Below are 14,204 nucleotides of genomic sequence, written 5' to 3'. Positions count from 1 at the left end.
GTGCCCCAGTGTGGGGCAGGGGTCTCATCCCCTCAGCCGGATGCCCCCATGGGGCCTGTGCTGCACAGGGACCCCCGAGCAGGGCTGGGCTGGGCGGCATGAAGGTTTCAGGGTGCCCCTCTCGTCCCCAGCCCACAACCCCCCACTCCCATGGGGATGGGGGGGGCCACAGGCCTGCACCTGGGGTTCCCCCTGAGCGTACCTGGGGGTCTGGACACCCCCCCCCTCGCTCCACGCCCGTGTGTGCCCCCACACAGCAGGGGCCAGAAGGGCCCCCGGGCGTTGGGATCAGTTCCCCAAAGGTGGCGGGGAGTGGCAAAAATATGGAACGCTTCACGAATTTGCGTGTCATCCTTGCGCAGGGGCCATGCTAATCTTCTCTGTATCGTTCCAATTTTAGTATATGTGCTGCCGAAGCGAGCACGAATCTACCGTCCTCCCTCGAGCTATTTGAACCTCTCTCATTTAATAATTTCCAGGTCATGGCGAGAATTTTTACCTCAAACTCTGCGCCTTCCCCCACGGCGTCACATTCCCAAGCTATTCTCATACTGACAATCGTATTTATGTCAGAAATTTTGACCTTTCCACGGCTGAGCTGCGTGCGGAGTGGGACTGCTGAGCGCGGTGCATGGCGGGAGGGATCCTACTTTGCATCGCGGGGCGGAGCGGAGGCCGGTGCCTGTCCTCCACCGTCCCAGAGTTCCCCCGCGGCGCTCGCGCAGGCCCGCTGCCGCCGTCGTCCGTGCCGGCGGAGGAAGATGGCGGCGGGGCGCTGACGGGACGGGACTGGGCCGCTCCGCACGCACCGCACCGCGCCGCGCCGGGAGGGCCGAGGCTCCCGCTGCGCTCCGGGACGGGCCGCGCCGCCCCGGTGACGGACCCTCCATGGCCGCGGGGCCGGCCCAGCAGCCGCGTCCCCGCTGGGCCTGCTCGGGTCGCGCAACCCCCGGGCCCCGCCGAGGTAGCGGTCCGCTGAGCCCCGAGGCCTGGCCCGGGCCTCGCCGGGCCTGACCCGCTCTCCGCTCCGGAGGCGTCTGCGCGCAGGAGGCCGGGCCGGGCCCGGAGGGTCGCCCCTGAGGAGAGGGGGCCGGGGGCAGCGTCTTCCCGGTCCACCCGGCGCCCTGCACCGGGCAGCTCCCGCGGCTTCTCCCCGGCCTCTCGGCGGCAGCGCTCGACCTTCGTCCCCTCCGAAGCGGTCGCTCGGCCCCAAGCCCGCTGTGCGGCGGGGGATCGGTCCCTCCGGCCCAGGTCAGTGCTGCCAGCGCCCCTCGGCTCCCAGCCGCAGGCGTCAGGATGTCCGAGAACCAGCCGAACGCCAACAACCACCACCCGGCTAACAACAACGGGGGCGGTGGGGCTGCCGGGGGCAACAACCGGGGCGTCCGCAACCCCAACCTCAACCAGAACCCCTTGATCAATGTGCGCGATCGCCTCTTCCACGCGCTCTTCTTCAAGATGGCAGTGACCTACGCTCGCCTCTTCCCACCCTCTTTCCGCCGCGTCTTCGAGTTCTTCGTCCTCCTCAAGGTGAGGGGCAGCTTTAACGGGGGCTTTACGGGGAGGAGTGGGCATTCCGCATGCTGGCCTACAGTTAGGTGCAAAAGCATAAATTTCTTATAAACACAAACAAGCTGGGCTCTGCTAGAGGTCACTGCCCGTGTTTGGACACCACCCCCCCCCATGCTGCCCACTGACTCCCGTGGGTCCCTCCCCTGAGAGAAAGACGTGAGCAGTTGTAACAGGCTGTGCCGGTCCCTGCACCACCACAGCCCTGGTGACAGATCCCAAAATAAAAAGGGAATCGCTGAGCCAGCTTGCTGGGCAGCCAGGCTGCTGGGGGGCAGGTGCAGGGAGTGGGGGGCAGGCACGGAAGATTTAAATTTCAGTTTCCGAGCGATCGCTCTTTTTGCCTGCATTGCATAGGCGAGGTGCTTGGTGGCTGAAGTTTTGTTGGAGTCTTGTCTTTTTGAGAAGCGATGAATTTTTAAATTTTTTTAGCGGTCAGCACCCCCAGCTGTGCCAGCGCAGTATCGCACCTCTGCCTCTGTCCCAGGGTGCAAACCCGCCTGCTCCCTGGCTGATGTGGGCGCGGGACTGGAGACCCCCGGAGGGGGCTGTCCCCGGGGTGAAGTGCCCGTGGGTTAAATCCTGCGCCGTGGCTCCCAGGGCACACGCTGATGCTTCTCGCCAGCACCAGGATGTGAAACTGGAGTAAGGGGAGGTGGGGAGGGGGCTTGCCAGGGGCCAACAGCAGGCTCCTGCTCTGGAGTTGTAGCGAACAGGTGCTTAAAGGAACTAACATTCAGGGCAAAATGTGTCGTACTGCCCGTACACGTTTTCTGGCCTCCCAAGCAGTGTTCAGGGGTGGAACTTCTCTCTCTCCCTGTCCTGCCCCAGCACCTTGCATAGCTGCATTCAGGTGGGCAGGGAGGCTGGAATGGGGCTGGTGGTATTGACAAGGCTGTGGGGTGGAGTGAGCGGTCTGCCTGGTAGCGGTTCTAGCTGCTGTCTGCTTTTGATCCAAGCGTTGCTGAGGGAGTAAGCGTATTCACGTCTGGAGAGAGCAGCCTATTCCCACCCACAGGGTTAAGAGTCAGCCAGGCTCCAGCCTGGTCTTGGCTCTGTGCGCAGGGTACTGGTAGGAGGTGAAGTTAGAGACCGTGGTCCTGGACACTGCTGTTCACGGAGTCCTGAAACCGCTCGTGGTTCTGCCGGCTTCATCGTGGCTCCTCCTGTGATGAGGGAGGTGTTTCTGATTTACCTTCCCTAGCGTCTTCCTATGCAGCTCCTCTGCAGATGAGATGTTTACCAGTCTGTTTATTCATAGCAAATAGGTCAAGAAAGATATGTAGCAAGGACAGCTAGTTTAATTAGGAATGAGCATCTTAATGCAGCTGGAAAGCGAGTGTAAGAAACTCAGCTGTACCACTTACTGTACCAGTGTTTCTTGGAGTTTTCAGCTGTGAACTTTGGGTAGCATTGTGCTAGATCTACTATCATCACTATAGGGAATAAATTTTTTTCGTCCGCTTTATTTTGCTGTGGCTTTATAGCTGTTCCTTGGATTGAGCCAGGACAAGGGAGTGGTGATGCTCCACGAGCCCAGCCTCAGCAGGTCAGTGCAACCTCCAGCTGTGGCAGAGTCCTTACCTCGCAGCAACGAGTGGTGGATCTGAACGCAGAGCTGGCAGTTCTGCTGTGGGTTTGGGTTGTCCTGCTCTGATGGTGGGTTGTCTTTTGTTAAGGTTTGCTTAATTCTGCCTTTGTAAAGTTGAGTCTTCTCCAAGCTTCAACAGGAAACACTGTGCTGAGGAGGGAATAGTTGAACACCACGGGTGGATTTCTGTTTCTTTCAGTATGCCTTGGAGCCTCATCGCACATTGGTGCTGTGTTTGGTCAGTTTGCCTGTGGTGCAGTCGTTTTGGGGATAGTGTTGGTTTGCAGGGCCTTGCGTGGTGCTGGGGCCTGAGCGTGTGGCTTGTGATTTCAGCAAGACAGGTGTGCTGCACAGGTATCGGTGCCAGCTCTGGTCTCCTGAACAGGCGGAGATTGTTCTTGTGGCTGTTTTTGGTGTGTTCTCCTGTTGATACAGTTGTGCTGAAATTGCCTGTTTCTGGGCTGCTTTATTGTTGATGCAGAGACCGCCGGGGCTGGAAAGCATAAAAGCTCTTGTCCACCTGTGAATCCGTTTTTCCACATTAATCCAGTGTCTTTATGGGCAGAGAAAAGATGGTTAAAACTGGGGAGCCTGTAAACAGGCCAAGGGTGTTTGGGCTGATGGTCTCTGCTTTGTTTCATGCTGTGTGTAGGCTCTCTTTGTGCTGTTCATCCTGGCTTACATTCACATCGCCTTCTCCCGCTCGCCCATTAACTGCTTGGAGCACGTGCGAGATAAATGGCCACGCGATGGCATCTTGCGTGTGGAAATACAGCGCAACTCAAGCCGAGCCCCCATCTTCCTGCAATTCTGTGGTGTCGAGAAGTTCCCGGGAATGGTAATTGAATCCACAGCTGAGGAAGAGGAGGAAGAAGAGGAGGAAATGACCGTGGATATGTTTGAAAACAGCTCTATCAAGGTAAAGACGCGTTCCCTGCGTATGCAGGAGATGGGAACCCGACTGTTGGTTTGGGGAGAGATGGTTTGTTAGTGCAGTCATCTTAAGTGTGCCACAGTCCCTCTGATCCCTCAGTCATCTGGAAATAGTGTGTTCCTTATTTTTTCCTAAATCTCCACTTTAGCCTCTGCTGGTTTAAGACAGAATGTAAAGCTTGAGAAAGTGGCCTCTTTTGTCCTCCTCCTGGTGGCAGAGGCCTTTGCTGGGGGCACAGAGGGAGCACAGAAGATGGGAGCTGAAGTGACTGCTAATGTGACTTTCTCTGCTGCGCTTTTCCCACAGTTTGAGCTGGATATCGAGCCCAAGGTGTTCCTCAAGCCATCCCGAGTGAGCAGCACTGAGGCACTGCCCCACAACGAAAGCCAGGAGTTCTCGTTTAGTGAAGCAGCCACTAAAGGTATGCAGCCTCTGAGGGAGACTGTGTCCGAGTTTGAGATGCTAGCCAGAGCAGGTAAAGACAACTTACACTGCTATCTGTGCTCTCTCCTTCCCCTGCCCCGTGCATCTTCCCTGCACGTCTTGTTCCTTCTGGCTTCTCTGGGCACGTGCATCGTAACCTTAAATGTCTTCCCTGATGCATTCACCTGTGGTTAACCTTGTCGATACTAACAGTAGATCCACAACAAGATCTTTCCTTCGGCTGAAGGGGGGCTGGGAGTCGGGGGTCATCTGGGCTATAAAATTTGCTGAAGCCTCTCGGTCTGGCATCGTGTTTCTGCAGCAGTCGGTGCCAGATACCTCAGATGAATGTGAACTTCCCTCTTCTGAGCAGTTTGCTGTTCTCTTGAGACTTGCAGGGATCTGACTGACAGCACACATTCCTCCTCGTATTAACAGGGTTTGGGCTGTATTAAGAGTCCCTGAGTCAACACCAGTACTTGAAACAGCTAATTAATCCTGAAAGCCACTGAGCAAGTTTCAGTGGATTGCGAGATACAGCATTGCTGTTCTGCACCGTTCAGGATATCCTGCTCTGTTCCTCCCCTTGTTCCAGCATGACTTAAGCTGCTGATGTCTCATAAACTCTAGAGGGAGATTTAGTGGCTTTGTGTTATTTAAAATGGAAATCCACTGTTGGAAAACTTCTTTTTCTAGTGGTTAGGGAGGAAATCAATTAAAAAATACTTATGTTAAAATAAGAGACATGGTAATTGGATTCTGGTATCATTTACCTTTTTCACCTACGCTTTCATCCCTGGAAAGACTGGAATTCTTTGTTCTTCAGAAGTACTGGATGTTGTGGCTGTGGAGGATTGTGAGACTGGACATTGCAGTGGCACTGTTCCCTTGCGCTTGCAGTGGTTTTGCTTGATGCTGGTTCAGAACTCATTAGTCCTGAATTTAAGATCATTAAGTCATGTAAAACTAGAAAGCCCTAAATATTTTTGATGCAATACCTTTATTAATAGTTGCCTAAGTTCTGTAAGAGTCATGTTGTACAGTGCTGTGTACGCTGATGGGCTGTGCCTTGATTTGCTGAATGCCCAGCTGGAAATGATCCAGCAATGTGGTGAGAGAGACACTTGTGCTGCTTTCCAACATAGTTTAAAAATTCGTCTTTTCAAACAGGTCCCAGATCCCCAAATACACGTTTTTACTTTTTTTTTTTTTCCAGGTTTCTTGTGCTATAAGTACACCAAATTTGATGTTTAGAATATTTTACCATGGAAAAATACTTTATGATGCAAAGGAAGTAATTCTTTTGTTGATATTTAAACACTTTGTTTCCATTTGAGCTTAAAACTGTTCTATAATGGAAACAAGAGATGAAACAAACACGCCAGCCTGTGTTTGTGGCCCAGGGAGTGGGATCAGAGGTGGGGCAGTAAAGCGGGCATTTCTGTCAGTGATGTGTAGCTGTAAGTCAGAAGAGGCAGGTGCATTTCTTTTAAGTTATTGTATCCTTTTAAATTTTTTGGTGTATCATTGTAAGACCCCTGACAGCTGCCTCCCCTCGCTTCTTGCAAGATATGCTGTGACAGTTTAAAAGATCACAGATTAAATTGCTTGCCTTCGACTTAGCAGGAGGTTTTGTCCTTTCAGAGGTGATGTAGCAAAAAGCATCTATTTTGAACCTTTCTTTATTAAAAAAAAAAAAATAAAATCAAGGACACTTCAGGGGCCACCATATTTTTTGTTTTAAAGCCATAATTGCTCCTGCCTTTACTTTTGAGATTTGTAATTGGAGCAGTGACCTCTGTCTCCTGAGTGCTGCTGCCCTATGGAGTGTTTACTTGCTGTTCAGCCTGTATAAAGTATATTTTCCCACTGTTTCCTAAACGACGTAGAAAGCAGAAAGGGAACAGAGTGAAAACAAGTGGTCTGTGGCTTGCCAGGCAAAGATGTGGGCAGATTTGGACAGTGTTTGACAGAGCTTGGAACTGCTGCCCTGAAGCTTTCCCAGAAGTTTCGCATTAAGGGCTGATGTCAAGGGAATGGGCTGCAATTTCAAAGAATTTGTATTGATTTGTTTTTAATTGGTTGAAGGAAGCCTGGAGCCCCGTGTCTGCAACTGATTCTCTTTTCAAGAATGTGGTGGGAGGGCAGAAGGGAATCCTGAGGTACTGTTTCTTCTTGGTAATTGTTTGCAAACCCTGCTGTTGAGTCTCCCTTCCCACCCTCTCTTCCAGTGTGGCCGCAGGAGGAGTACATCGTGGAATACTCGTTGGAGTACGGGTTTTTGCGCCTGTCCCAGAGCACTCGGCAACGCCTCAGCATTCCGGTCATGGTGGTGACTTTGGGTAAGTGAGGGAGCCAGCCCACGCTGGTGCAGGGGCGGGTAGGTGCTCTGCAGAGATACCTACGCACTGTTTCCTCTTTAGTCTTGTGAAAACTATTTATAACAGTTGATGGCGCTCATTTTCCACGTAGGAGAGCTGCTTTATGGAGTCTTTATTGCTTTAGTAGGTCATACCTTTCTAAGAGGAATAGGTTGAAATGGTGTCCAGTGCAGTTTTCTCATTGAGGGAGGAAGAGCTTCAAGGTACTGAGGTCTAGGCTCAGTGTGGAGCAGCAGCAGTGCAGTGTTAGCACCCGGTGGCGAGAGCAGCTGTGCATGTGTTGGGGACAAGGCTGAGCAGATCTCTTTAGCACCAGCAGACCATTTTTGTGGAACAGCGTTCTCCTGGCATTTCCTCCATTAAAAACTGTCCAAGACAGGACGCAAACCTTCTCACGCCTGTGAACTTAATTGATCTTTAATGAGCTGTTAGTGCAGCAATCAGACTAAATTTTATTACTTACTCCTAATCAAACTGGAGTACAGCTGGACTGGAGCCATTAAGCAGATATCCTGTACAGGGAATGGGCAGTTCCCATATTAAATGGAAACCCAGCTGACCTGGGTTGTCCAGTTCAACTGGACAAATTCCTTCGTAAGTATCTTAGTAATTTACTGAAAAATTATCTGTGCTCATGCCTCCTGTTTTGTTTAGATTTGGGTTATTTTTACAAGCTGATCAGTGTTTTTACAGCAGAACACAGGACCAGCTTCATGAGATGGAACCAAACAGCCTTCAGTAATGGCCAGAGCGATGGGGAGGCATTCGCGTGCCCTCCGCTGCGGAAGGGTGGGTGGGATGGGAAGGGTGGGCCCTGGCAGTGCCGTGCTGAGGCCAGCTGACATCTGAAAAGTCTTGGCCTGGTCTTCTGAGTCTTACCAGAACTTGTTTCTCTGGGCCATTAGTTGGGGTGAGCCTAGGGAAGGTAGTCCAAGCCTGGAAGTTAAATGCCCTTTATGTCTGTGCCAACAGGGAGTATGACAGCCCTGATGTAATTCTTAAGGCCCAATTGACGTTAGCATTTTGACAGCATGGCTAGATTTGTCAGGGTGTGACGTTTTCCCTCCCAGTCCTGCCCAATTTAGTTATCCAGCCAAAGGTCCAACTGCAGACGCAGGTCTGCTGGCAGATTTGTCCTTCTGAGTGATGAGAAGACTCTTTGCTTGCCTTGCCGCCTCTGTGGTTGATCTGACTGGGTTGGGTGGTTTTTTCTCTCTAGATCCTACCAGGGATCAGTGCTTTGGGGACAGGTTCAGTCGCCTACTGCTGGATGAGTTCCTGGGTTATGATGACATCCTGATGTCAAGTGTCAAAGCTTTAGCTGAAAATGAAGAAAACAAAGGTAAGGCTTGGAGGAATCGCTTTCCGCAGCTATGCAGAGCAGTTAATGTTTTTTCTATGGATGCACGAATATCATCTTCTGACTGTTGATTAATCTAATGCAGGGAACAGTTCCCTGTGTTACGTAGAGATGTTATTGTCAAGGACAAAATGAAACAAGCAGGAGAGGAGAGGTGTCTGCAAACGTGATTTTCTCCTGCCTTATTGCACTGTATAACAATACGAGTGCTGCTGTGAGGAGGTGTTGCCATAGATTTGCTTTAAATCCTATTTCTTTAGAAGGCACTGAAAGTTTTATTCTTAGTTTGTGGTTTAATTGCACTGAACTTGTGTGTGTGTGCTTTTTTCTTCCAGGTTTCCTTCGGAATGTGGTGTCTGGGGAGCACTATCGCTTTGTCAGCATGTGGATGGCTAGGACTTCGTATCTGGCAGCCTTTGTCATCATGGTCATATTTGTAAGTCGATAGGAGCTGGGCATTGCCTGGACTCTGAGCCCGGTGCTGGTCAGCATATGTTTGATGTAACAGCACAGGCCTGAGCTCTCATCTGCTTTTAAAGCTAAGCTGATGGAGTACAAGGTTCTCCTGGTTTCTGTGTTGTTTTTGTTTTTTTTTAATGTGGGTTCTTAAGGTCCTAACAGTGAAACAGAGGAGGTGAAATAGAATGAAGTAATGGTTTTGTGGCCAAAAGGGAGATTCATGTTAGAGAGTCTGTAAGTGTAGTTAAAACACTCAGGCTGACAAGGCACAGGGTGCAGAAGTTTGTCCTCTGAGACTTATAAGAATGGGCCTAATTTGCCAGGAGTGATCAAGATAGATCTGAGTCTCCCGTGATTGTGCGATGAAGTGATTACAGATAAGTATTAGACAAGATCCCAAGTGATAACTAAGTCTGTGTTCATAGTCTTGGGTGGCTGTCCCCTTTTGTGTGTGACCGGCCACTGGTGCAGCTCCTTCTACAACAGTATTGTGGCCAGTGAGAAAGGAGGACGAGGGTGCTGGGTGCCAGTTGCCAGAGGCATTGGGAGCTGCTGGGAGGAGCACAGACGTAGGGCGGGAGGGAAGAAACCCTAGTTCCAGCGCTGCTGCTGCTGTTTGGTTTGGCCCCTGCTCAAACACTCAGGATCAGTCTCTTTACAAACAAATCACTCGCTGTCTATTTCACTGCAGTAATACAAAGATTAATTGCTGTTTGTGAAGTCCTAATTGCTCTTTGGGAAGTCGGTCTGCATAGCTCAAACTGATGAACATGGGATGTGCACAGCATGCTGTGCAGCACTGCAAGTCCAAACGCGCCTCTTCAGGCCTCTGCTGGAGTGTGATTCTGCAAGTGACTCCCTGGACCTTTGTGGCTCTAACACTGGCTGCTGTTCTCATATTTCAGACCCTGTCTGTTTCGATGCTGTTGCGCTACTCGCACCATCAGATCTTTGTCTTCATTGGTAAGGATTTTCTAAGGGATTTAGGGTGTACTGACACTGCCTGCTCCAGCACAGTGTATCATGTGTATACTCTTGACTGTCATCATTTAGAAGGGTCCTGCATGTGGCTGCACAGGGTATAAATCCCCCTATACCCCCGTCACGGTGCTTGTGAGGGCTGTTCTGTCTCTTGGCAAGTATCGGGGATGGTGGATTTGACTGCGTGTTGCAGTGCTCTGTCTGGGGAGTAACGGAGGGGTGGAGGGTTCTGTGGCCCCGCATCCATTTTGTGTTATAGTACATTTTCCTTCTTGCAGTTGACCTGTTGCAGATGCTGGAAATGAACATGACAATTGCCTTCCCTGCAGCTCCCCTCCTCACTGTCATTCTGGCTCTAGTAGGTAAGGTCGTTAGCTCACTGCTTGTGTATGTGCAGCAAGTCCCACTGGAATCCGTAGAAAGTGCAATTCCCTGTTCTGACGTGGCCATGGCAGGTGGTTAGCGTGTCTGCTCATCACAGGGTGGAAAGCTCTGGAATGTGATGGCACAGTGAGCTACATTGTCTTTCTGGGTCCCCTGGAAAAGCAGTTCAGTTGGAAATCACATAAACTGAAGCTTTGTCTGTCACTAGTTCATTTCAGATTCACTCTTCCTGTGACCACATTGCATTAGCACAATTTGAATTTAAAAAATGAGCAACAAAACCCTGAAATCTTTGCTCTCCAGAGCCAGCTGATCTGGCCTGTGCAGTGACTGCCATCAGCAGTGCAACATGTTTGGCCTTAGCTGCTGCTTTAAACAGAGCTAATTTATCCTGCTGTGGTCTTTGCTGCACGTCATATAGCCCTGGCTCTGAAATGACAGAGGATCCTTCACGTGCCCCTTGGGGAAGCCCTTTGCCGACGGTAGTCTGTGCCCCGCAGCGTGCTGATGTTCCCTCCCGCCCTGTCCTGTAGGTATGGAGGCCATTATGTCCGAGTTCTTCAATGATACCACAACTGCATTTTACATCATCCTCATCGTGTGGCTGGCTGACCAATACGACGCTATCTGTTGCCACACCAATACGAGCAAGAGGCATTGGCTCAGGTAAGAGCTGGTGGGAGCTCCTGGCTGCACGCCGTCTCCTCCAGTGGGAGGAGGCTGCTCCAGACCCTCCCAGCCAGGAGGCTGTCCACTCCTGAGAGCTGCTGTGTGTCTCCTTGAGAGCTGCCTGACATCTTGTAGGGTCCAAAGTGCAATTGCTTCCACTTTGGGTTTGTGCCTGGATTTCCAGAATCATCTCAATCCTTTCCCTGCCCTTTATTTTGCCCTGGTGAAGACCTGTTCACAGCGAGACAGTTCTCATGACCTGTTAGTGGGAGCCTGCGCCACCCTGTGCAGAGTGTCCCGGCTCAGAACAGAGGAGTAGAAAGAAACTCCCGTTTGTCCTGTCCATTGCCGTATCCTGATGTTTATTGCCTTTCTGCCCAGGTTCTTCTATCTGTACCACTTTGCCTTCTATGCTTACCACTATCGATTCAACGGGCAGTACAGCAGCCTGGCTCTCGTCACCTCGTGGCTCTTCATCCAGGTGAGTAGCTGCCATTTCTGCTGCGCGTTAGTGCAGCCGGCTGTGTGGAGGCCAGTGCCATCGTGTGAATTCAGTCCTGGTCACTCCACATGCCTCGGAGGGGTCTGGCTGCCTGCAGTTTAAACTGCTACATTGCAGATAGCTCACACTGGCTGTGCTGTTAAAAAGTGAAGGGAATCTGCTGCAGTTTGGGCTCTGATCAAACTTCTTGACAAGCTGAGTTTGAGTAGCAATTTTAGTTACAAAGAGATGGAAATAATCCCTGGTTTGGAAATGGAACGGCAGAAGGATGCTGTTGAACAAGAGGGGGTTTTGGTCACTGGCTCACGCAGCTGCCAGTAGGCTCATGTCACCTGGGTTTTGGAAGGTGTTAGGGAAGGATTCCTATCCTGTCTTTCTAGAAGAAATCCTGCCGAGGATCTCCTTGCAGAGGCTGAGGAGTTGGGCAGGTCTGTGCAGTGAAAGATGCTGGCAAGACCAGCTCCAAATTGATGTCTCCAGTGTGGTTCAAGCAAACCTGGGTGTCTCTGGCTTTTGCCCTGCCCCCTCTCTCTGCTGCAGGACGGAGACAAGGAACTGAGGATGGGCCAGAGAAATGTCTTTACCCTTCTTGTTCTGAGCCCTTAAAAGGGAAGGGGGGTTGTACCCCATTGCCTGTGTTCAGAGAGAAACCATAAAAGCAGCTTGCAGGGGTCATAGTGGAAGCAATAAATCTTCCTAAAACTTCAGACAACCTCTTGGCTGTCAGAGCAGCCGAATTCTCTAGTCTTTACAGCAAGAAGAAAGCGTAGTTTTCTAAGGTACATCTAGGCTCGCAGCCCAGGCCCACTGAGTGACTCCTTTCCCTTTGCCTTCTCTAGCACTCAATGATTTACTTCTTCCACCACTATGAGCTACCAGCCATTCTCCAGCAGATCAGGATCCAGGAGATGCTGTTGCAGAACCAGCAGGTAGGCCAGGGGACTCAGACGACGCTCCAGGACAACCTCAACAACAACACTACAGCTGCCCCCGTTGACGTGGGGGGCCGCCGGCCCCACCTGGCTGCCGGCCCCTCTGGGGAGAGCAGCAGCCCGGCTGCCCTGACTCCCAGCGAGGCCTCCAGCGTCATCGCTGCTGCCACCGCGGCTTCTGTTGGGAGTGATCTGAACTGGGTAGCAGAGACAGCTGCCATCGTTACAGAAGCCTCGTTTCTCTCTGACCTGAGCACTACCCTCCTGGAGCCAAACGTGGTGCATGAAGCCGTGGCCAACGGGAACCCACAGGACGCCGCTGCCGCCTCCGGTTTGGTTGCCCGCATCAGAGTCAGCAGCGACCACCCGGAGACAGCCATGGGTTCCATCACCATTGAAGTCACTTCAACATCTGTGGTGGCTGCAGCGGATGTTCCCCCAGCTGCAGAGGCGCCACCAGCTGCGCCCCTCGTCCCGCTGCAGGAGGAGGGGGCTTCCGTCCCCAGACCTCCCCTCCCTGCACAGACTGAGGCTGTCGAGGGCTCAGACAGCCAAGCAAAACCTAGTGGCAAGAACTGCGTTGCGAACAGCAGTGTGGTAGAGACCCCTCCGGCCTTGGTGGAGGACACTGATCAGGACAGACGTTTGGGGCGTGCTCTTGGGGACTGGGGAGAAAGCAGCCCTTGCCCAGCACCAGCGGATAGCACACCTAGCTCCAAACCTTGCTCGGAGCCAGACTCGAGGAGCCTGTCTTGAGTCCCTGTTACTGTAATTCTGGACTGCCAGGAAGGCATTTGGATTTTGTTTGTTACTATTTCTCACTTCACCATCATCCTTAACCCATGAATTCCTCTTAGCAGAGGCAGAGCAGCTGGGACAGAGAAAAGGTGCTGCAGTGGACTCCCCTGGGAACAGCACGTGAGAGCCTGATGTGCTTGGGACTGCCGGGAGGGAGGGACGAGGCCTGCGAGGCTCAGGGCCCTCGTCCCGAGGCTGTGGGCGAGCAGGCTGCCTGCTCGAGCCCTGCAGTCACTCCCCTGCCCCAGCTTTTCCTTGCCCCTGGCTGCCCCAGCTTTGCCCCCTGCAGTGGCATTTGCCGTCCAGATGCTGATAGCAAGTAAGAGCTGATGTGGGACAGCCCACACGTGTGTGGCAGCTTTCTGGTTAGAATAGCAGCTGCATGTGGACGGAGAGTTTTCTGACACCTGCAGGAGAGCTGCAAAAACCAGAGGAGAAACCCGGTGAACTTTTCCTTCTCCTTAAGGGGGAAGAGGAGCTTAAGGCCTTCCCCAGACACTAGATGTGCTCACGCCAGGGCAAAGCTGGGCGATAACCAAAGTAGAAGCTGCAATTCAGCCCCATTTTTTTCTGTCCTTGAACTTCCCTCGGTCAGCAGGTTTGGGGGGTAGAAGCTGCTGTGTCCAGGTTGGAGCTTCCATCCCCAGAGAGATGCATTTGGCTGGACTGGGAAGCAGCAGCGTTGATTCCCATGCTGATCAGCCCTGGAGAAGTGCTGTCCCTTCTGCCACTGGTGACCTCTGCGAGGGCGTTCAGAATTTGGCCTCTCTTAGGTGTGTGTGGCCAGCATAAAATAGGAGCTCCAGGCACAGGCAGATGGTCTCAAGTAATTCCTGCTGGGAGCTGATCTGTAGTGTCAGTGTCTGTGGATACGTTTGGGATGAGGAGGACAGCAGCTCCGTCTCTGTATGACTCTGCTTTTTGGCACCTGCTGCTGTGGGTGATGCAGTTTTGCTTTTCAGTGCCTTGTCCTTAAATGGGACACGTTTGCGTTTAAGATCAGCCCCATCCCAGAGGAGAGAGATCAGCTTTTCACTGGCTGAACTGTTGCATGAGATGGTTTAGCAAAGAACCAAAACACTAAAGCCAAGACATTTCAGCTAATTTTTCCTCCTTTCCCTGGCAGCAGAGGTGAAGCTGGCTGTGCCTGACCCCTCTGCCGTGCTGCTGGGGGACTGGGACGGGCACCGGCTGCCCCCGAGGACGGGCTGGACCCACATG

The 14,204-nt window shown here is 52.1% G+C and overlaps 1 protein-coding gene and 1 non-coding gene across 3 annotated transcripts; one reads left to right on the top strand and one right to left on the bottom strand.

Annotated features, from left to right (window-relative positions):
• Positions 1 to 317: 317 nt before the first annotated feature.
• Positions 318 to 424, bottom strand: LOC121088152. Its single transcript, XR_005827858.1, has one exon. It is a non-coding gene; the product is annotated as a U6 spliceosomal RNA (small nuclear RNA).
• Positions 425 to 739: 315 nt separating this feature from the next.
• On the top strand, positions 740 to 13,807 carry TMEM259 (transmembrane protein 259). Of its 2 annotated transcripts, none has more exons than XM_040589151.1 (11): positions 740 to 1,530; positions 3,813 to 4,079; positions 4,401 to 4,515; positions 6,749 to 6,859; positions 8,118 to 8,240; positions 8,594 to 8,694; positions 9,623 to 9,680; positions 9,977 to 10,060; positions 10,616 to 10,748; positions 11,133 to 11,232; positions 12,093 to 13,807. In XM_040589151.1, the coding sequence occupies exons 1-11, from the start codon at positions 1,297 to 1,299 to the stop codon at positions 12,939 to 12,941; spliced, it is 2,175 nt and encodes a 724-aa protein (XP_040445085.1). In that variant the 5' UTR covers positions 740 to 1,296; the 3' UTR covers positions 12,942 to 13,807. The 2 variants fall into 2 exon arrangements, with proteins under 2 accessions (XP_040445085.1, XP_040445084.1); XM_040589150.1 differs by having other exon boundaries at positions 4,401 to 4,569.
• The last annotated feature ends 397 nt before the right edge of the window (positions 13,808 to 14,204 follow it).

This window comes from Falco naumanni, chromosome 4, assembly GCF_017639655.2.
Source record: "Falco naumanni isolate bFalNau1 chromosome 4, bFalNau1.pat, whole genome shotgun sequence".
NCBI classification, from domain to species: domain Eukaryota; kingdom Metazoa; phylum Chordata; class Aves; order Falconiformes; family Falconidae; genus Falco; species Falco naumanni.
The sequence above is the reverse complement of the archived record's forward strand: the minus strand, read 5'-3'. Positions and strand labels throughout refer to the sequence as shown.